Here is a 23462-nt window from a genome sequence, read left to right as displayed (position 1 = left end):
TGTGGGCTTATTGACTTAGTGACTTATGCTACATGTACTATAACTCAGGTGTTGATGTGATGCGCCTAAAGCGTCTATTAAACAAGTTGTGAACCTGGAAGCTCTTTTGTAGCAATTTCATCATGGTTTCCAATCCCACAGTAGCTAGGGACAAAGACCAGGTGCTAAAAGAGCCACTAACAATGGACTCGAGCAGGAACAATGGCTTTCAGGAACATAAGGGACTTCAAATGGAAACATGTGTTCATTTATTATGCATTAATAGGTCTATTAGGTTGGAGACATATCAAAAACACATATTATGAATACATGAGTAATTGGTTTGTAAGCCCATGAAATGAACTAAGCAAGCTAGACATCATGTAATAAACTATATCAGTAGTGTATTTCGATCATTTTTCATTTGTCATTTCATATAAATAGTACATAAAATTATAGTTACACAAATAGAAAAACATCCTGGCAAGTTGGTGGACATTGGTTAATCCCGACCAGACCCCAACCCGAGCCCTCCGTTCTGCCACCTCTGGTCTCTCGGCCCTAAATGACTAAAATATTAATGTAAATACTGTACATGGCAAAACAGACAGCACATGTTTGGTATATATCACATGTCAAACTCAAGGCCTGCAGGCCTGATCTGGAGCCCAATGCGGCCCGTGTAAAACAAAACAAAAATTATTATTTTAATTTTTCGAGGGAAGAACAACCTCTGAAATGACTAAAACCAAATCGAAACTGTGTAGAAATTATATTGGCTCTAAATTTAAACAGTCCCTTCACTCTTTCCAGGTTGCTAAGAATCACCAAAATGAAAGCTGGATAGTCAGGGAGCATCAAATTCCCCATTTTTTTTGTGTATATAAGTCATTTCCACATAGCCTTCCTGATACTTGGAATGAGTTCAACAGTCCTTATTCAACAGTCGTGGCTAATTGCTGCTAGAGCAATGTCAATATATGGAGAAGTCTAATTAGGCTAGGTGGCGTCTAATGGTGCAGAAGGCCCATCTCTGTCCTCTCCCAGGCTCATATGGTGTCACCATTTTAACCACTAACCGCTCATCCCTCTCTCTCTCTGAGTCATTCTCCCACTCCTTCTGGCCCTGCCTCTCTTTCACAGTCTCTCTCACCCTCTCCTGCTCAATCTTCATCTCCCTCTCTCCCTCCATCTTCTCCCTCAGGTCCTGCTCTCTCTGGCTCCACTCTTCCTCCAGCCTGTGATACATGTGAAGGGAGAAGTGCCATCCCCCATTCTCCTGCAACATGTCCTTCACCCTGCTCACCAATGCGCCCACCTGACCCCTTTCCTCCTTTCCCTCCCACTCTCCCTCCTTCTTGTTATCCAACACGTGGCACCTGTACCTGCACTTTTTCATCAGCCACTGCAGTGCCAGGCCCCCAGATTGAATATGCTGCTCCAGGCTTCGCCCACTCCCCTTCTTCAGTTGGTCACCGAAAGTGAAGAGCACCATGGTGTGCCTCCACACACTAGAGGTCATGACCTCCATGCGCCTCTCCACTGCTTGCCTCTCCACCTCAGTGAAGTCCAGTAGGGGAATCACCAGGAGGACAATGTGGGGACCAGGGCCACACAACAACAGGGCTCTTAGCAGCTCTATCTTCTCCTCCTTGGGGACGGAGTCTTCTGAGAAGCCCCAGCCCTGGGCGTCAATCACGGTGGCGTTACGACCGGCCGCGGTGCCACTGGCCGCAGTGCTTGGCCCGCCCCCTCTGGTGTCGAAGGCTTTACGTCCAAGTATGGTGTTGCCACTGGAGCTCTTGCCTGTGCGTTTAGGTCCCACCAGGAGAAGGCGCAGGTCAGAGGTGTCTGTGTCAGCTGGGAGAGAGGAGAGAGGGAGATTGTTAGATAGGAACTCGTATCTGTTTAGTGCCAGAGTCAGAGAGAGAGAGGAGTGAGATAGAGAGAGATGGAGGAGACGGTGAGGAGACGTTAATGAGAGCGACAGGCAGGCTGTCAGACAACTATCCAGTAAAAAACATCTACCAATGTTGCTCTGTGCTACTCGTTGAAAGAGAGAAGTTCTACTGCTTGTCAATTTGGCATAAAAATGTTCAGTAGAGGTGACCTTGCTAGACTCTCAAAGTTCTGAAAGTTTCCTACATTTTCTACACAATGCACTACACGCCTTCTCTACGAAAATTATATTTAATCTACCTCCATCTAGCATCTCCTAACATAGAACTTGATTGAGCTCTTCCATTTGTACTTCGTATATGAAATATTGCAATGATGAAACGTAAAATTGATAGTCATTCAGAAACATATTTTCGCCTAAATGCTACCTGCACTTATATCTACTTACATCTACCCTGTGAAGTGCACTTGCCACCATTTTCAGGCGATCTCCAGCTCCCCATTGTTAAGGTGGCTCAGCAGGCTGCAGGTCACAATGGCAAATGTAGTAGTCCGTTTCACAGCGAACCCACTGCTCCATAAAAGTATTAATTAGCGTTAGTTGGCAAATAAGCTTTCGCTAATTCACTTCCGAACCTATGCAGTCAGGTATTTCTTAACGAAACAAGTGCAAGTTAGTTTTGAGTGTTTGTCTCAAGCGTAGAATGTTAGGCTCCCTATTGATATAACGGACAAGCCCCTCCCCTTTGTATTACAATAATAGTTTATTGCTGACTTGACAGCCTTGAGAAGTAATATGTTTCTACTATCAAACTTTTTTTATGGTTACTGTCAGGCAATACCGTTCTAGTTATGTAACACACATTAAAGGATTGTTTATTTTAAGAGTTCTTAGATTATGTTCCAAGTTATTTTTGTCATTTTATGAGGCAACTCTTTCATTGTGGTTAATGTTGAATCAAGTTTTACTGTAGGGCCAGCGTTGCAGTCGACGTGCTACAATGTGCGACGGAGTTGTTTACCGTGGGAGAATGAGTATATTCCCTGCATTTGACTCAAGTTTTATTGAGTAACTTCGCTATGATAAAATACCTGGGTAAGAAAATGATTGACCAAGTGGAATTTGGCAATGTTTTACATGGACTGTGCACACCCATTTTCTTGTTGTTAAAAATAGGTTTAGTGTGAAAACTCTTACCTTAAAACACCCTGTTGCTGCCCTTCTCTCCCATTTCCTCCTCTTCTCATTCCTCCTCTTTTCCCATCCCTTCCTCCTCTTTTATTTTTTATTTTTATTTATTTCACATTTATTTAACCAGGTAAGCCAGTTGAGAACAAGTTCTCATTTACAACTGCGACCTGGCCAACATCTCTGTCTATCATCCTCCTCAGTCATTTATCTGCATGTGCTCACTATCTTTCAGCCTGTGGGGCACTGGGGGCAGATTTCTTTATGCAAACTCTAATTTGAATTCACTCTGTGTGTGTGTGTGGCAGGTGATATGAATCTTATTGCCACCAGTGTGATAGTGTTACTATCTATAGTCATAGAAGTATGTTCTATATGTCTGTTATAGTGTAGCTGCAAGGATATAGAAGTGAAAGCAAACACACACACACACATACACACACACACTATTTAGTGAGAGGTAGTATTGTTTTACTACTGTGTACCTGACATCCACCTGACAGGTAGTTGATTTCCTTGTTGTGACAGTAGCTTATACTGCTCCTTGCCCTCATGCAGGTGCCCTGGCTCTACATTCCAGCCTCATGTTCCACTCTGTTTACACTCCACACACACACCCTTGCACCTTTTACAGCCCCCATTACCGCAGAAGTCTGTGTGTGTGTGTGTGTATGTACTACCCCCTCTGAGTTTAGACTATACACAATTTGTCTTCCAGATCCCCCCTCTGTCTGTGTTTAGACTACAGGCTTTCACACTCAGCATGTTTTAAACAAGTCATTACTGTTTGAGTGTTCACACCTCTATTTTTCTGTCGTATCCCTCTCTCTCTGGTTTCAAAATGATCTCCTAGATCCAACTGTACTTCCTTGTGACTATCACACACACGCACACACACACACACACACACACACACACACACACACACACACACAGTTTTCCCAGTTTCTCATCTATAGAGCCTTAATTCAGCTTTTCTGTGTGAATCACTGGAGAACGGCACACATGATGAGGAAGTGTGTGTGTGTGTGCGTGCGTGCGTGCGTGCGTGCGTGTTCAGTCTCATTGGCTGTGGGACATCTCAATCACACTGACTCATATTCCTCTTGTTAGGTTGGAAGGATGTGCTATATGTTTGAGAGTAAGGATAGAGAAGAGATGAAGATGGGTGGCATAGAGAAGGAGGGATGAAAGGAGGGATGTAGAGCTAGAGAAAAGGAGGGATGGATAGAGGGATGAATGATGAAGGGAAAGAGAGGAGAGGAGGAGAACAGTATCAGTGTGTGTGTGCTTTCATGCCCTCTTTCTGGGTTCTTTCCATAATCTGTCTGTGAGATGACTTTGTCTACTGCTAGGAACTATATACATTACATGACCAAAAGTCGAACATCTCATTCCAAAATCATGGGTATTAATATGGAGTTGGTCCCCCCTTTGCTGCTATAACAGTCTCCACTCTTCTGGGAAGGCTTTCCACTAGACGTTGGAACATTGCTGCGGGGACTTGCTTCCATTCAGCCACAAGAGCATTAGTGAGGTCGGGCACTGGTGTTGGGCGATTAGGCCTGGCTCGCAGTCGGCGTTCCAATTCATCCCAAAGGTGTTTGATGGGGTTGAGGTCAGGGCTTTGTGCAGGCCAGTCAAGTTCTTCCACACCGATCTCGACAAACCATTTCTATATGGACCTCGCTTTGTGCACGGTGGCATTGTCATGCTGAAACAGGAAAGGTCCTTCCCCAAACTGTTGCCACAAAGTTGGAAGCACCGAATCGTCTAGAATGTCATTGTATGCTGTAGCATTAAGATTTCCCTTCACTGGAACAAAGGGACCTATCCTGGACCATGAAAAACAGAGCGAGAACGCGTTTACACTGGCGGAGAGCTTTACACCACTCCAGCCGATGCTTGGCATTGCGTATGTTTTTCTTAGGCTTGTGTGCGGCTGCTCGGCCATGGAAACCCATTTCATGAAGCTCCCGACAAACAGTTATTGTGCTGACGTTGCTTCCAGAGACAGTTAGTGAGAGTTGCAACCGAGGACAGACAATTTTTACGCGCTTCAGCACTCGGCGGTCCCGTTCTGCGAGCTTGTGTGGCCTACCACTTCGCGGCTGAGCCGTTGTTGCTCCTAGACGTTTCCACTTTACAATAACAGCACTTACAGTTGACCAGGGCAGCTCTAGCAGGTCAGAAATCTGACAAACTGACTTGTTGGAAAGGTGGCATCTTATGATGGTGCCACGTTGAAAGTCACTGAGCTCTTCAGTAAGGCCATTCTACTGCCAATGTTTTTTCCTATGGAGATTGCATGGCTGTGTGCTCGATTTTATACACCTGTCAGCAACTGGTGCGGCTGAAATAGCCAAATCCACTAATTTGAAGGGTGTCCACATACTTTTGTATATATAGTGTATGTGTTTCTCTCTGTGTGTTTGTGTGTGTGTGTGTGTGTGGTTCTCTCTGGCTGCATGCCCCCCCCCCCCCCCCCCCTCTTCTCCTCTTCATATCTGCAGTAGGTTTGTCCTGGTCTGAAGTCAAGGATTCTGACCTTGGCAGGTCAATAGGTTTCCTACCCAGGCAGAATAGGAATAGGAGGAAAAACGGAATTGTACCCTTGTGTAAAATTACACGTCTCCATCTCTCTAGCTCATTCTCTTGTTCTCTCTTTTTCCCTCCTCTCTCTCTTTCTTTTTCCTCTCTCTCTCACGCACGCTTGCTCACACACACATTACACACAGTACACACACACACTAGACACACACACACTACACACACACTGCACACACACACTGCACACACACACTACACACACTACACACACACTGCACACACACACACTACACACACACTGCACACACACTACACACACACTGCACACACACACTACACACACACTGCACACATACACTGCACACACACACACTATACACACTACACACACACTGCACACACACACTACACACACACTGCACACATACACTGCACACACACACACTATACACACTACACACTACACACACACTACCCCTGAGCAAAGCCTGAAGATGATCAGACAGTATTTTCCTCTCTGACCTCAGTCGCTTGCTTTCATCGGCGTGTGTGTTTCATGTGTGTGTTTGTCCTATCCTCTGCTTTACCTCTACCCATGGGAGGCCCTCGCTTCCTCATTTAGACAACTTTCCTTGAACCTGCTGGAAATAAATGTGCATTATCCACTCCTCTCTGTTCGGTCAGAAACAGCGCAGTCAGTGTGTTCTCTGGTAATGAGGACTCAAGGTGGTAGGGGGTGGATAGGTCACGCGCGCGCACACACACACACACACACACACACACACACACACACACACACACACACACACACACAACATGGTGCCTCTGCTTGCAGTGCTGGGAATCTCAGCCCCTGTACAGTTCACCATCAATAAAACGGACTCCTGCATACACGTTTCCGTCACACGTTTTATTTTTGAGCGAGAGAGTGCATATCAGGGAGACCATGAGAGAGGGAGGAGGAGGGAAGGAGAGAGTGATGTTGGGAGAGCTGTTGTAATCTCCTGAACATAGTGACCCAGACTCTGATCCGGTTCGTTTTCACATCTGGTGCCCCCATTTTCCCCTCTCCATCTTTCCCATCGACAGTTTTTCTCTCTCTCTGTCCCTCTCTCACCCTCACTCACGCTCTCTCTTTCATCAACAGTCAGTCAGTTTCTTTTGTCTCGACAAGTGTTTTTGTGAAATGATTTAATTCCCTATCAAACCACTGCTTTAAGCCCCTCACCCCTTCAAGCCTGCCTAATGATGATAACAATACTTCATAGCACCTGTCAGACATCGTTAGCATTCTAAATCATTCAACCTAGAATAAATATCTAGAATAAATAAAATCCTGAAATATAAAACGGATCAATAATCGGATGGAATAAGATATATGCCCACTTCAGCCCTAGCCCGGTCTCAGATGGTCAATGTAACGCCAATGGCAAGACACTAGCACAAACTGATCTTGGACCAGGCTACTTCAGCCCTGCTTGGTGAAGGGCATCTCAGGGACAGGCTGCCTTTTTAGAGAACCAACGACCTAATTTCTCCCACAGGACACTGTAACTGTTAACAGAGATTTACTGTAGTACAGTGAGGGGAAAAAAGTATTTGATCCCCTGCTGATTTTGTACGTTTTCCCACTGACAGACATGATCAGTCTATAGTTTTTTATTTTAATGGTAGGTTTATTTGAACAGTGCAAACAAAAAAATCCAGAAAAACGCATGTCAAAAATCGTATAAATAGATTTGCATTTTAATGAGGGAAATAAGTATTTGACCCCTCTGCAAAACATGACTTAGTACTTGGTGTCAAAACCCTTGTTGGCAATCAGAGGTTGGCCACCAGGTTTGCACACATCTCATGAGGGATTTTGTCCCACTCCTCTTTGCAGATCTTCTCCAAGTCATTAAGGTTTCGAGGCTGACGTTTGGCAACTCGAACCTTCAGCTCCCTCCACAGATTTTCTATGGGATTAAGGTCTGGAGACTGGCTAGGCCACTCCAGGACCTTAATGTGCTTCTGCTTGAGCCACTCCTTTGTTGCCTTGGCCGTGTGTTTTGGGTCATTGTCATGCTGGAGTACCCATCCACGACCCATTTTCCATGCCCTGGCTGAGGGAAGGAGATTCTCACCCAAGATTTGACGGTACATGGCCCTGTCCATCGTCCCTTTGATGCGGTGAAGTTGTCCTGTCCCCTTGGCAGAAAAACATCCCCAAAGCATAATGTTTCCACCTCCATGTTTGACGGTAGGGATGGTGTTCTTGGGGTCATAGGCAGCATTCCTCCTCCTCCAAACACGGCGAGTTGAGTTGATGCCAAAGAGCTCGATTTTGGTCTCATCTGACCACAATACTTTCACCCAGTTCTCCTCTGAATCATTCAGATGTTCATTGGCAAACTTCAGACGGGCCTGTATATGTGCTTTCTTGAGCAGGGGGACTGTGTGGGCGCTGCAGGATTTCAGTCCTTCACGGCGTAGTGTGTTACCAATTATTTTCTTGGTGACTATGGTCCCAGCTGCCTTGAGATCATTGACAAGATCCTCCTGTGTAGTTCTGGGCTGATGATTCCTCATGATCATTGCAACTCCACGAGGTAAGATTTGCATGGAGCCCCAGGCCGAGGGAGATTGACAGTTATTTTTTGTGTTTCTTCCATTTGCGAATAATCGCACCAACTGTTGTCACCTTCTCACCAAGCTGCTTGGCGATGGTCTTGTAGCCCATTCCAGCCTTGTGTAGGACTACAATCTTGTCCCTGACATCCTTGGAGAGCTCTTTGGTCTTGGCCATGGTGGAGAGTTTGGAATCTGATTGATTGATTGCTTCTGTGGACAGGTGTCTTTTATACAGGTAACAAGCTGAGATTAGGAGCACTCCCTTTAAGAGTGTGCTCCTAATCTCAGCTCGTTACCTGTATAAAAGACAGCTGGGAGCCAGAAATCTTTCTGATTGAGAGGGGGTTAAATACTTATTTCCCTCATTAAAATGCAAATCAATTTATAACATTTTTTACATGCGTTTTTCTGGATTTTTTTGTTGTTATTCTGTCTCTCACTGTTCAAATAAACCTACCATTAAAGTTATAGACTGATCATTTCTTTGTCAGTGGGCAAACGTACAAAATCAGCAGGGGATCAAATACTTTTTTCCCTCACTGTATATAAAAAGCTGCGGCCAACGAGGGTTTGTTTATATTACCCCTCTCACCAGCCCTACCCTGTTCTGTCCTCTGAGTGGTACTGGGCAGGTTATCACAGCGCAGGAAGCTGGTGTTGTGGATGACATTGGTTCCCCGGTCTCGTGTTGTTGGCATAGGAGGAAGTAATGTGTTCTGAGATGTCGTCGGCCGTCAATTTGTTTTATTGAGGACAATTATGGGTGTGTAGTGTGGGCGGAGTGTAGGTTGGTGTGTGAGCTTGTGTGTTTACGACTGTTCTCTCCTCATTAGTTTTTGTTATTTTGGGGCAAACTAGGTGTTTGCTATTGATAGTAGCACAAACGAATAAACAAAAATGGATTCCAAATTCCATCACTAGTGTAATCACTTTGTGTAATCTTGGAGTAGCTTGAATACACATCCCTCTGCCTTTTTATCAAATACAATTTTATTGGTCACATACATGTGCTTAGCAGATGTTATTGCGGGTGTAGGGAAATGCTTGTAAGTGTACACTGAGTGTACAAAACTTTAAGAACACCTTCCTAATATTGAGTTGCACCTCCTTTTGCCGTCAGAGCAGCCTCAATTTGTTGGGGCATGGACTCTACAAGGTGTCGAAAGCATTCCACAGGGATGCTGGCCCATGTTGACTCCAATGCTTCCCACAGTTGTGTCAAGTTGGCTGGATGTCCTTTGGGTGGTGGGCCATTCTTGATACACACAGAAAACCCAGCAGCATTACAGTTCTTGACACAAACCGGTGGGCCTTGCACATACTACCATACCCTGTTCAAAGGCACTTAAATATTTTGTCTTGCCCATTCACCCTCTGAATGGCACCCATACACAATCCATGTCTCAATTGTCTTCAGGCTTAAAAATTATCCTGTCTCCTCCCCTTCATCTACACTGATTTGAAGTTGATTTAACAAGTGACATCAATAAGGGATCATAGCTTTCAGCTGGATTCACCTGGTCAGTCTGTCATGGAAAGGTGTTCCTGATGTTTTGTACACTCAGTGTATATTAACAAAGTCAAGTGGGCAGCCTGCTAACATGACGGTTAACGTGGCTACCCATGGCTGCTACAATTCCATAACCTTTGTTTGTGTCATAATCCTTATTGGATGTCTAACTATTTACTGGATGCGTCTGTGTTTTGTATGGCTCCCGTTGGAGAGAGACCTGCATTGGTAGCTGTTGCTTGTGAGAGCTCATTAGCTCTGGCTGCTGTATTGTACAGTGCCGAGGAAAGAGGATTATCTGTCTCGACAAACACCCACACACATTGACACTGTTCTGCACGTATGCAGACATTAAAACGTACTACACACACACGTATGCAAGTTTCCCTAATTGTTCGTTAACATAATGCTAACACTACTATATGGGGATTTCCTTCGGGGTCTGCAGGAAACATTAGCCATTAAATGAGCATGTGAAAGCTGTTGCTGGTACTGTACTCTACTATCAAACTGCAGTAGACTGCTACTGTATTCCTGGCCAATGGAAAGTGCCTTGGTCCTGTTAAACCTGTAATCAGACCCAGCCGTTCCTCTCTCACATACACTGTAGCTACTACTGTGATGTACAGGGATCAGAGGAGAGCCTTTCTATCCACAGTGGGGATCAGTCTCATTTGTCCTTGAGAGCCTCAAAGAGTCAGCTTGCCTCTGTAAATATGCCAGTGGGAAGCTGGTCAAATATTAACTCGGCAAGTAATTTGCTCCTGTGGTAATGGGTGTGAGTGGCAGTGCGTGCGTGTGTACAGTTTATTTGCGCGTGTGTGTATTCGCAAGTGTCTACATGTATGTTTGTGTTTACATGTCAGTGTCTACATGTGTGTTTGTGTTTACATATCACTGTCTACAGGTCTGTTCGTGTTTACATGTCACTGTCTACATGTCTGTTTGTGTTTACATATCACTGTCTACAGGTCTGTTTGTGTTTACATATCACTGTCTACATGTCTGTTTGTGTTTACATATCACTGTCTACATGTCTGTCTGTATTTACATATCACTGTCTACATGTCTGTTTGTGTTTACATATCACTGTCTACATGTCTGTTTGTGTTTACATATCACTGTCTACATGTCTGTCTGTATTTACATATCACTGTCTACATGTCTGTCTGTATTTACATATCACTGTCTACATGTCTGTTTGTGTTTACATATCACTGTCTACATGTCTGTCTGTATTTACATATCACTGTCTACATGTCTGTCTGTATTTACATATCACTGTCTACATGTCTGTTTGTGTTTACATATCACTGTCTACATGTCTGTTTGTGTTTACATATCACTGTCTACATGTCTGTCTGTATTTACATATCACTGTCTACATGTCTGTCTGTATTTACATATCACTGTCTACATGTCTGTCTGTATTTACATATCACTGTCTACATGTCTGTCTGTATTTACATATCACTGTCTACATGTCTGTCTGTATTTACATATCACTGTCTACTTTATTTATTTATTTATTTCACCTTTATTTAACCAGGTAAGAAGCCAGTTGAGAACAAGTTCTCATTTACAACTGCGACCTGGCCAAGATAAAGCAAAGCAGTGCGATAAAAACAACAACACAGAGTTACATATGGGGTAAAACAAAACATAAAGTCAAAAATACAACAGAAAATATATATACAGTGTGTTCAAATGTAGCAAGTTATGGAGGTAAGGCAATAAATAGGCCAGAGTGTAAAATAATTACAATTAGTATTAACACTGGAATGATAGATGTGCAAGAGATGATGTGCAAATAGAGATACTGGGGTGCAAATTAGCAAAATAAATAACAATATGGGGATGAGGTAGTTGGGTGGGCTAATTTCAGATGGGCTGTGTACAGGTGCAGTGATCGGTAAGGTGCTCTGACAACTGATGCTTAAAGTTAGTGAGGGAGATAAGAGTCTCCAGCTTCAGAGATTTTTGCAATTCGTTCCAGTCATTGGCAGCAGAGAACTGGAAGGAATGGCGGCCAAAGGAGGTGTTGGCTTTGGGGATGACCAGTGAGATATACCTGCTGGAGCGCATACTACAGGTGGGTGTTGCTATGGTGACCAATGAGCTTAGATAAGGCGGGGATTTGCCTAGCAGTGATTTATAAATGACCTGGAGCCAGTGGGTTTGGCGACGAATATGTAGTGAGGACCAGCCAACAAGAGCGTACAGGTCACAGTGGTGGGTAGTATATGGGGCTTTGATAACAAAACGGATGGCACTGTGATAGACTACATCCAATTTGCTGAGTAGAATAATATAATATGCCATTTAGCAGACGCTTTTATTCAAAGCGACTTACAGTCATGCGTGCATAAATTTTTGTGTATGGGTGGTCCCGGGGATCGAACCCACTACCTTGGCGTTACAAGCGCCGTGCTCTACCAGCTGAGCTATTTTGTAAATGACATTGCCGAAGTCAAGGATCGGTAGGATAGTCAGTTTTACGTCTACATCTGTCTGTGTTTATATATCACTGTCTACATCTGTCTGTGTTTACATATCACTGTCTACATCTGTCTTTGTTTACATATCACGGTCTACATCTGTCTGTGTTTACATATCACTGTCTACATCTGTCTGTGTTTACATATCACTGTCTTCATGTCTGTCTGTGTTTACATATCACTGTCTACATGTCTGTCTGTGTTTACATATCACTGTCTACATGTCTGTCTGTGTTTACATATCACTGTCTACATGTATGTCTGTGTTTACATATCACTGTCTACATGTCTGTCTGTGTTTACATATCAGTGTTGACATGTCTGTTCGTGTTTTCATCAATCTTTTCCACTTGTTCACATTCCCAGGCAGCTTCAGAAACAGTGGAAGTCAAGGAGACATTCAATCCATAACAAACTGCCTCCAAGGTGGTGATCCAGCTGAATTAGACCCAGAGGTGGTTGATCGACTCCAGTAATTGCAATGTAAAAAAGCAATCATTGAACAACTCCGATGCGGCCAATTGTTATCATCATCCTGTAGCTGCAGTGTATATGAATGTGCATTGAACGCAAAAGGCATGGAATCGAATGAAAGGCATACAATTGGACGCGTTGAATTGGACGCTGTTGGATGCTTGGGAAATCATGTGACGCAAACACTGTGAGGCGATTCTATTCCCTTGAGAAGGATTGGGTTTCATACTGCGTGGGATCTTCTGGTATCTTTCCGGCTTTCTGACAGATTGTTCAACGCAAATACACCCGTAATGCACACAAATCACAGTAGAAAACCTCCTGTGTATGGGTCTCTACCTTCCTACCCGTCTCTCCCTCTCTCTACCCCCCCCCCCCCCCCCCCACAGTGCTTTCATATTTATAATTTATCTTTATATCGATCAAATGTCCATCTTGCTTTTCCCCTACCTGTTCTCTCTCAAATCTTCCTCTTAAGTCTTTAAATCCATCATATTAGAGCAGTATTTCACAGTGGATTTATTGTCAGTCCCTTCAAAGACAGCCAGGACAAAGTGCTCACACAGCATCCTCTAATACAGTGTTTCCCAGCTCCTCGATTACCCCAACAGTACACATTTTTGTTGTTGCACCTCATTCAACTTCTCCGGGACCACAATGAAAATGTATACTGTTGGGAGTACTGTAATAGAGGATTCTGCGTCAGCACTTTGCCCCGGCTGCCTTTGAGGGACTGACAATAAATTGACTGTGAACTACTGTCTATTAGATGTCATTAAGGGGTGTCATGTCATATAGCGCTCCATCAGATGTGGCTCCCCTCTCACTACAGTAGACCTGGCCTGGCCTGATAAACGAGTTAGCTGCTTAACCTGACTCGCCTCATTAGCTTATCAGCTAGCATTAATAGATGCTGCTGCCGCTATGTTCAAATAATGGCTTTGTGAGTCACCACATCTTGGGTACTTATGTATAGTAATTGTGGTGGTAATTGATGCCATCATCATACCGGGCCAAATGAATAGTTAATGACTAGTGATGTGTAATGACTGGATATTTTCATGTCATTTGTCATCCGTGAAACCAAGTGACAATATATTGATGTGTTTTCATGCATCTTATGACGAAGGGTTGGCAAATCTGTAGCTAATTGCTACAACATACTGCAACATGCAGCTTTCTAAACTGTTTTATCTAATGGTGGTTGGTTGAGCTGTGAATCCCCCAGCACTGGTGCTGTATTCCCACTTCCTGCCACTTAATATGTCCTGATCTGTCTGATGTGTCTCGCCTCTTGATGCACTCCATGACCCATCCTTTCCTTGATCAAAGACTACTAGTTGCACTAATCACTCAGGACTGGATCACTCTGATTACATTCCCAGTGGGATCCACTGAGGCATGACTTCTTGTGAGGGCTTCTATAACTTACTGGTCCCCTTTTCATTCATGTTCAAGTCATCAGCAGACAAGCTTAGGGAGTTCTAAGAAATATATTGATTGATCCGAACCTCCTAGTTTAGAACATCTGCCTTTTAATTTTTAATTTTTTGTTGTAACCTTCTACCGAGCTGTTTAGGGTGAAGCTGGCTGTCATCATTCCATCAGAGCTGTTCGAGAACCATCCAGTGCTCCTTAAAGAGAGATTGGTGACTCTCAGTTCTACTGGTGACTCTCCGCATTCTCTAAGCTCCTGAGACCGGCGCTGCTGTAGAAAAGTCCCCCTGCTACTGAGCACTAAAGAGCTTTTGAGCGTGCTCAAATTAATTGGATTTGCTAAGAAACTGGCCCCTTTGATATGTTCAGTCCCTCAGCTTGTCAACCAGGCTCCAGAAATTGCTTGAGCAATAATCATAACGATGAACCAGAAAAACCCAATCCTTCCCCTCCCCCAAGTAGGTATTTTTTCTCTGCAGAAGAACAAATTATTATTTTCCCCCAGCTAATGGGCTGAACAGTGGATGTCATAGATGAAGACGGAGCATGCTACGACTTGTCAGACGCAGGAATGTGCGCATCCCTCAAACAAATGGAGTGGTGTCTATAGGTCTGCACTCTCTCTGAACTGTCTGCCAGGAGTATTTGAGAGTTTGGCAGACTTTACTCCAGAGGACATTTAGCCTCAATACCTTGCTGAAGACGCTCTCTTTCTTTAACAATGCTTCATTGTTGACTGTAGAACAGCGATGCACGGCTCCGGACAGTCCTCGAAGGCCGAAGTGTCTTCCGGTTTTTGACCTTTTCCTTTATACAGGATTTATAAGTCAGTAGACTCTCTAGCCAGTCATAAACCTTAATTGATCAATTAAGTTCCAGGGAGAAATGAAAACCAGCAGGACTGTGACCCTCATAGACTAGAGTTGTGCTCTGCTGCCTTCGCATGATGATGACAAATTGGCTAAAGCAGAAGCATACTGGCATGGAGGCTCTAGGGTACAGTAGCATGTTTATCTGGCCTCTGCTATGTGGGGGGACACTTCACGCTTTCGATAACACCAGGGCTTAAACCATACAGCAAGCACTATGTATGTGATAACTGTAAGGAGGTATATTGTACACCTGAAAGGACAGGGACACATCTGGAACATGTAGGGATATATAGATCCTGATGTACAAAGCATTTTCATTGGTCCATTTTCAGAAGGAAATACAGCATGAAAGACAATAGGAGCAAAAAGGCAAATCAAGGACACCGAGAACTGAACAGATCCTAAAACAAAAATAGAAATTCATTGTTTGGCCGCCTTGTTTTTTGGCAAGTGTAAATGCTTAGTCTTGCCCACACTGTGGTGCAGTGCGTCTGAAATGCTTTTAGGATTTGGCAGAGGGAAGAGAAGACGCTGTCTGTGTGCCCTTAGTGCCAGCATGACAGAGTAGCCTCCCATTGGCTAGTCAGAGGGGTCTTGACAAATGGTAGGTCTACTGTACCACTGGAAGATGGATTCACTCTGCAAGGTTACCCTGAGAACAGTATCGAGCAGCTTTGTTCCAACCCACCACTAAAACACCAGATTTTGCCAATCACGTAATGATTTAAGACCTTGTTTAGCTGAATCTGTGTGTTAGTGCTGCGCTTGAGCAAAAGCCTGCACACACTATCTTTTTATGGCCAGTGTTTTTGACTACTGATATACTGTGTAGACTTACGCAGGTTTTAGAAAGTGCCTCAGTGTTCCTTGAAAAGGGCTTTCTAGTAGTGTCGACTCAAGTGTTTGTGTCTATCTTTTTCTCGAAGCTAGCTCACTGAAAACATTGCTTTGTGTGTTTGTACTTTCAGGTGCACTTTCACAAGCACATTCAGCTTGCCACACGGAATTCTATTCTCAACACTCCCTGCGGTGTGTGTGTGCTACCTTGTATAACCTAGTGCTTTACTCACCCATTGTAATTCATAGCGTGTATCCTCTATTCACTAGAATAATACTGTCTGTTGAACCCAGTGAGTCTCCCCCTCTATAATGTAATGCTTTTGCTTAGTATTATTTGATAAGTGCCCCACTCCTAATAGCCATGTAGTAGAGAGCGCTGTGCAGAGGTTGCGATTCTTAACAGTTGCATATTGTGACAGGAACACTCTTCTTACAATACATAGTGTTCCTGTCACAATATGCAACTGTTAAGAATCGCAACCTCTGCACAGCGCTCTCTACTACATGGCTGTACATGGAATGTATTGTGTAATTTGTGTGTGACGCGTCTCTGTCTAATGAGATAAGTGTGTGTGTGTGTGTGTGTGTGTGGGAGTGTGTATTGATTAATTACCATGTTTAGATGACTTTGTGAGCGCGTGGTGTATCATCTGAGATAGACAGGTCTCTAACGTGTGGAGTTAACCTTGAGCTCAGCGGTGCAGGTAGGAGAACAGGTGGGAGGTTGGTGATAATGAGTGTTTTCCTACAGAAGGACAGCAGGGTGAGATGCTGGCTGTGTCGACATGTCAGACTCCTCCAATGATGCCATAACTCTTCAGGTCTAATGTTAGAAAAGGTTATGGCAATGTTGTAACTGCCATTTCCCTCGATTTGAGTAACTTCAGGGAACTCTGAGGCAAGACCTTGTGAAATAGGCAAGACACCATTTTGTTTGTTAGTTTCAAAGCGTTTTCTCCCTTTTGTGGCTTATGGATAAGACCAATGGGTTAGCAATTATGGGTATTGGTCTGAATTGTACTCACTGTTTCACAAATGTATTTCAGTGGCCAACATTTACGTTTCTGGTTTCTTTGTCAAAGCTGTACTGTAGCACGACACCGTCAAAGTGTAGCACGACTGTGGCGTTGCATCCCTCAGGCAACAGCACGTGGCATGTCACCTTACAGGGGGCATCACTGCGATAGACAACACACTCTCTCTCTCCATCTGGATGAGTGGTACCAGAGAGAAAGAGAGAGGGGAAGCGTGAGCCCGATCTCTGCCCAAAATCTGTCCACGTTAAGCAGTTATTTTAATTATTAAGCAGGTGAGGAGTTTTTGTATGGGGGGCAATGAGAGAGTGTCGATTTTAGCCAAGACAAACATGAATAGCTATTTTGATACGTGAGGCTTATTTGATCTAATAGAAGTTTCGTAATTCTTATGTTGTTACGAGGGTACTTATAAGTGTGATGCACGTGACATCCCGGCATATTTGAGAAAAAACACTTTATATCGGAGTTGTCTCTGTTGAAATTCGAGACGGTCTGCATAGGCTAGCAGATAATCTCAAACTCCATTGAATACAGGCGGTTGATGTCAACAACCAATCCGCTCTGTGGATAATAATTCCCATTGTTAGGGCAGAGACATAAGCATCCATATCTTTGGTGCTGTCCATCTTCGCGCCCCATTTCCCACCATCCTCTATCCCTGGGCGAACCTCCACTGGCACTGATGGCAAGGGTCACAGAGGTCTTGGGCAGGGACATGCCCGCCAGCCCTCCCAACCAGCCACCCAACCGTGTGATGTAATTAAGCCAATCAAAGGTTTTGAATATGCGCTAATGGGCCAATTAGAGAGCAGTATAAGCTAACGAGCTCACGGCAAGGGTGAAATAGAACATGCAGGGACATGTCCCCCACCCCTCCCATCCATCCACCCAACCGTGTGATGTCAAAAGTTTTTAATATGAGCCAATGGGCCAATCACAGAGCGGTATGAGCTAACGGCAAGGGTGAAATAGAACATGTAATTTCCGTTAGTTAGATAACAAGGTTGCTGTCCCAAAACACTACAATGCACAACGAAAGTAGTGTTACCATTGCCAACCCTTCCGGTTCAGCGTAGAGTCCCCAAGGAATGAGTCTAAAACTCGAATATGAGCAGTAAAGCTAATACAGTATCTTTTTTCAATGCCTGACTGAAATTAATAAATGGAATGTAATCGATGTTAATCAACTCATTCAATCTCCCCGATTTTTGATTTGAGTCCAAGTTGGCAGCCCTACATGAAAATGACTCATAATTCACTAGCAAAAATACCTTTCAACAAGTCCTGCAGGAGACGAGCCAAACAGAACCGTGAAAATTAACACTGTCCCTTTTTAGATTGGCATTTGTAATTAGTTTATCCAAAGGTGGCTCCACTTCACTAATAGAATGTCAACAAATATTTGTTTTCATTATGGAATAGCTACCTGTCCTTGTCTCCTCTTCTTCACCCAATCAGTATGATAACATCCATTCTTTTCACATACTAGTAGTCCAGAGGGAAAGGAGGCTAGTAAAGAAACCTAAAGGGTATTGGGATGCAGCCCAAGTTCTAAGGTTGTAGGAGTGACACCTTTGTACTGTAGATATATGGGTCACGGCTTGGGGTCTTAATGGGGAAACGGGTCTAGGCAGATGGGAGGCGATAATATCATTCTAGCAACCGGGCTGTGGGTGTAATTTATAAGGCCTTGTGAAAAGGAGCAGGCACTAAATGTGATAGATGGGAGCGTCAGCTGGAAAGTTGTAGGGAGAGGAGGTGGATTACAACATTGCTTGCATGCTTCTCTTTTATGCATAGTTAAACACATACACATAACGCTGGTTTACAGTCCGTCTATAGACATGTCTGTAGACAATTGTCGTAGCGACTTCATGAACATTCTATTGTCGTCCGACATCAAACTTGTCATTATGAAAAAGTATAAAATGCCAAACGACAGCCTGTGCATGACATCAGCAGCCCTGTGCTCCAAATAGCCGACCTTCTCTATTTTAACACCAATAAACCCATCCGTTGAAAAATGAATTCAGTAAATGTCAACCTAGCATGCCAGGCAACTAAAAGCAATTTTATAAACAATGTTTTGGTTCGTTGCTAGCTATAGCTGACAACGTCTTAACTTTAGTTACATTTTATGCATTATTACAGGAAAATAAACCCACAACATCATTATTTACAAGGTCATGGCGAGCTTACAGAAAATATCTTACTGCCACGGTGTGAAGAAATAAAAGTATTTCATTCTATTGGAGAATTTTTGAACTCCCACATCATCTTGTCACAGGAGCATTTGGTGTGGATGCTGTGGCAGACCGGTAACCACGACAACGGACGTTGCTACAGTCGCAGAGACTTGAACTGTTTTTATGTCTGTGCAACAAGGAAACTGACAGTCGCAGCGATGGTCTACAGACATTCCACTGGAGTATAAATTAAACATTGTTTTGACCAGCGACACTTGTCACTAATTGTCTACAGACATGTCGTTAGACCAAGTATAAACTGGCCTTTACACTGTCAGAGATCCTGTTTCCTTGTCACGCACAGTAAAAAGTGAATTCTGTATTTTGCTGACTTTTTTACCTTGTAAAAACCACCAACTAACCTTTCCTCTTCTCTTCCTGGTTACAGCGGAACCCCTCCCCCTGATGGACCTGTGTCGTCGGGCCGCCCGGGTAGCGTTGGGCCGAGAGCGCCTCCAGGAGATCGAGTCCCTGCCCTTACCCCAGTCTCTCAAGAATTACCTGCAGTACCAATGAGCAAATACGCTCCACCAACTGGGACCATCCGGACGGAAACCATGGCGAACTAAGTGTGACAGAAGATAGACAGAATGAGAGGGGGGCCAAATGAACAACGGCGGAAGCGGAATGTTTACATTGTAGGCCATAGCTCTGCGATGAATAGATGGACTGAGTTCAGATTTTTGACCCAGAGGATGATGGATACTTTAGTTTGGGGTTTTGGACTTTTACAATTATTGATCACTGTAGCTCTCTTCCAATTAAGCCCCTATTTCATGAAATGGTATGGTCCATGGTCACTTTGAGGTTTGGCCATAGTGGGGGTGTTAGGAGACTACTGCCATCTGCTGGTTTGAGTGAGAACTGCACCTACAAAGCACACACTAAATACCCCGGGAGGCCTTTGAAATCATCATATCACTGCTACTGGATACTCTATACTCAAGGACTCCTACAATGTCCAGTCCAGTCGGCAGGCAGACACAGGACTTTTCTACAGGGCTCAGATGTGTTTCGGTCCATTTCCAGTTCAATCTGGCCTGGAGCCCACTGTAGCTCACTGGTAACATACAATATCTGCCCCGCTGTCTTAAAGGACTTATTAAAGGACTATGCCAGTTCTGGACTTTTTTTTCTGGATCTACGTCAAGTAATGCAAGGGGAAACTGTATTACACTACTACGTTAACAATGGCACAGCAGCCATTTGGAGAGGGAGTGTGAATGACCACACACCATAGCAATCATCTTTTTCTCTAAAAGGCTTGAGTCACTTTTATTTGATTCTTAATGTGGATTATGATTCTGATTCTGACGACGACGATAATGTTATGATGACTATGTTTATTTATCATGAGGTAGTTTCTTTTTTAATTGATCATGATGGTTACGTTCAGGTAAATATTCTACACCGATAAGGCAGATGATGATCAGTGCTGTCACCCTAAGGCTTTTTAAACCAGATGCTGCTTTTATTATTATTATTATTATTATTATTATTATTATTATTATTATACGATCACTGATGGTTTTAATCTATATCTGCCTGCTGGGATGGGAGACCAGGGCCATTTGGGGGCATACACAGTGGAATGTATGGACTGTGCTGTTAGCAGATCTGAAGTGTGAATAAAAGCCAAGTGAATGAAAAAGCCATTGTTTTCTTGGCCGGTCATTTCCCCCGTAACACAACGTTGGGCTGCCAGCTGTGTGTGTGTTTAGGGAGGACAGGGGAGGGTGTGTGTGTGTGTGTGTGTGTTTAGGGAGGACAGGGGAGGGTGTGTGTGTTTCTTTCTTTTTGGATAAAAGCCAAGGGAGGCAGATTTTTTTTTCAGTGTTTATCCCCTCTTTGTTTACACCGTAAGTCACGCTCAGGGAAAACCAGGGCATCCTCAAATCCAGCTGTGACAGTTTGTGTAACCTCGTCGTCCCTCTGTATCTCTACCTAACTCTCTCATTCTCTACCTACCTCTATGTCCATTTACCTACTCTAGATCTCACTCCATCTCGAACCTACCTCTCGTTCTATCTCTATCCTACCTCTCTTTCCATCTAACCTACCTCTCTCTTTCCATCTCTATCCTACCTCTCTTTCCATCTAACCTACCTCTCTCTTTCCATCTCTAACCTACCTCTCTCTTTCCATCTCTACCTACCTCTCTCTTTCCATCTCTAACCTACCTCTCTCTTTCCATCTCTAACCTACCTCTCTCTTTCCATCTCTAACCTACCTCTCTCTTTCCATCTCTAACCTACCTCTCTCTTTCCATCTCTAACCTACCTCTCTCTTTCCATCTCTAACCTACCTCTCTCTTTCCATCTCTAACCTACCTCTCTCTTTCCATCTCTAACCTACCTCTCTCTTTCCATCTCTAACCTACCTCTTTCAATCTTTACCTATCTTTGTCTTTCCATCTCTACCTACCTCTCTCTTTCCATCTTTATCTAGATCTCATTTTCTACCTGCCTCCCACTCCATATTTCTCAACCTCAAATCCCTATCTTGTACATTTAGTAAACTGAGCCGTAAGCTAAAAACTGAAAGTTTTGCCCAAGTGACTATTTAAACATGCTGGGTTCATTTCCTATGAGCCCTAAAAATGATTAGAGATATTAAGTGGATGATCAGTGTTGAATTCAAGTGTACACTTCCTTAGAACATCTTAAATTAGGTCTGAAGAGGATTTACATTCTTGAGAATGGTCAAGACCAGCAAATTGGCTTCCTCCTCGCTTCCAAACCACTCCACTAAGCTCGACCATTGAATCTCAAAGCCATTTTTACGCGTCCTTCAGACAGCTGTAACGCATCGGTCAGACGGCTAGCTGTAAATATAGCCTGTACAGTAAAGGTGGGCGATTATGGACCAAAATCCATATTGTGATACATTTACTGAATGAATACTAGACCGATAAATTTAATGATAAATGTACGACATTAATGTTAACCACTTTTTGTTTTATTACCCTTTGAACAACTAGTACTAGTTTGAATGTTGTAGCTATCAATGGTCCCATTAACAATCACCCATATTAGCAAACATTTTATTTCACATTTCTCTATTATACGCTACTTATTGTTATCAACAATATCAGCAAAATGCACATGATAAGTGGTCGGTATAGTCTGTGTCGATAGTTTTCGCTTTTTCGTCCCAGCTCTAGTTTACAGCCATTAGCTTAGCCAGCTATTGATATACGGACATGTGCATTAGTGAAAACAATGGATCTTCAAAGGGCACGCTAAGTGCATGTCCCAAATGTGGCACTCTGGATAGAGGAGCATCATTTGTGGACCCCTTCAAATGAGTGGATTTGGCTATTTCAGCCGTACCCGTTGCTGACAGGTGTATAAAATCGAGCACACAGCCATGCAATCTCCATAGACAAACATTGGCAGTAGAATGGCCTTACTGAAGAGCTTAGTGACTTTCAACGTGGCACCGTCATAGGATGCCACCTTTCCAACAAGTCAGTTCTCAAATATCTGCCCTGCTAGAGCTGTCCCGGTCAACTGTTAGTGTTGTTATTGTGAAGTGGAAACATCTAAGAACAACAATGGCTCAGCCGCAAAGTGGTTGGACACACAAGCTCACAGAACGGGACCGCCGAGTGCTGAAGCGCATAAAAATTGTCTGTCCTCGGTTGCAACACTCACTACAGAGTTCCAAACTGCCTCTGAAAGCAACATCACCACAATAACTTTTCATCGGGAGCTTCATGAAATGGGTTTCCGTGGCCAAGTAGCCGCACACAAGCATAAAATCACCATGCGCAATGCCAAGTGTTAGCTGGAGTGGTGTAAAGTTCACCGCCATTGGACTCTGGAGCAGTGAAAACGCGTTCTCTGAAGTGATGAATCACGCTTCACCATCTGGCAGTCCGATGGACGAATCTGGGTTTGGCGGATGCCAGGAGAACGCTACCTGCCCGAATGCATAGTGCCAACTGTAAAGTTTGGTGCAGGAGGAATAATGGTCTGGGGCTGTTTTTCATGTGAAGGGAAGTCTTAACGCTACAGCATACAATGACATTCTAAGCGATTCTGTGCTTCCGACTTTGTGGCAACAGTTTGGTTTCAGCATGACAATGACCCTGTGCACAAAGCGAGGTCCATATAGAAATGGTTTGTCAAGATCGGTGTGGAAGAACTTTACTGGCCTGCACAAAGCCCTGATCTCAACCCCATCGAACACCTTTCGGATGAATTGGGACACCGACCGAGAGCCAGGCCTAATCGCCCAACATCAGTGCCCGACCTCACTAATGCTCTTGTGGCTGAATGGAAGCAAGTCCCCGCAGCAATGTCCCAGCATCTAG

General features: G+C 43.9%; 2 protein-coding genes across 2 annotated transcripts in view; one reads left to right on the top strand and one right to left on the bottom strand.

Annotated features, from left to right (window-relative positions):
- Positions 1 to 20778, top strand: part of LOC311098628 (SPRY domain-containing SOCS box protein 4-like) — a gene marked incomplete at its 5' end in the record, with an annotated part of 63457 nt that extends 42679 nt beyond the window's left edge. The window contains one exon of the mRNA XM_084139160.1: positions 19533 to 20778. Coding sequence (XP_083995286.1) covers positions 19533 to 19660 — 128 coding nt within the window. The 3' untranslated portion in view covers positions 19661 to 20778. The remainder of the gene's footprint in view (positions 1 to 19532) is intronic.
- LOC311098812 (GTPase IMAP family member 7) lies at positions 974 to 17615 on the bottom strand (the record flags this gene model as incomplete). The annotated part of the gene is made up of 2 exons (XM_084139384.1): positions 974 to 1839; positions 17567 to 17615. The coding sequence occupies 2 exons, from the start codon at positions 17613 to 17615 to the stop codon at positions 974 to 976; spliced, it is 915 nt and encodes a 304-aa protein (XP_083995510.1).
- Positions 20779 to 23462: the final 2684 nt, after the last annotated feature.

The sequence above is a fragment of the Coregonus lavaretus genome (assembly GCF_964263955.1).
Source record: "Coregonus lavaretus genome assembly, chromosome: 23".
Taxonomy (NCBI): domain Eukaryota; kingdom Metazoa; phylum Chordata; class Actinopteri; order Salmoniformes; family Salmonidae; genus Coregonus; species Coregonus lavaretus.
The sequence above is the reverse complement of the archived record's forward strand: the minus strand, read 5'-3'. Positions and strand labels throughout refer to the sequence as shown.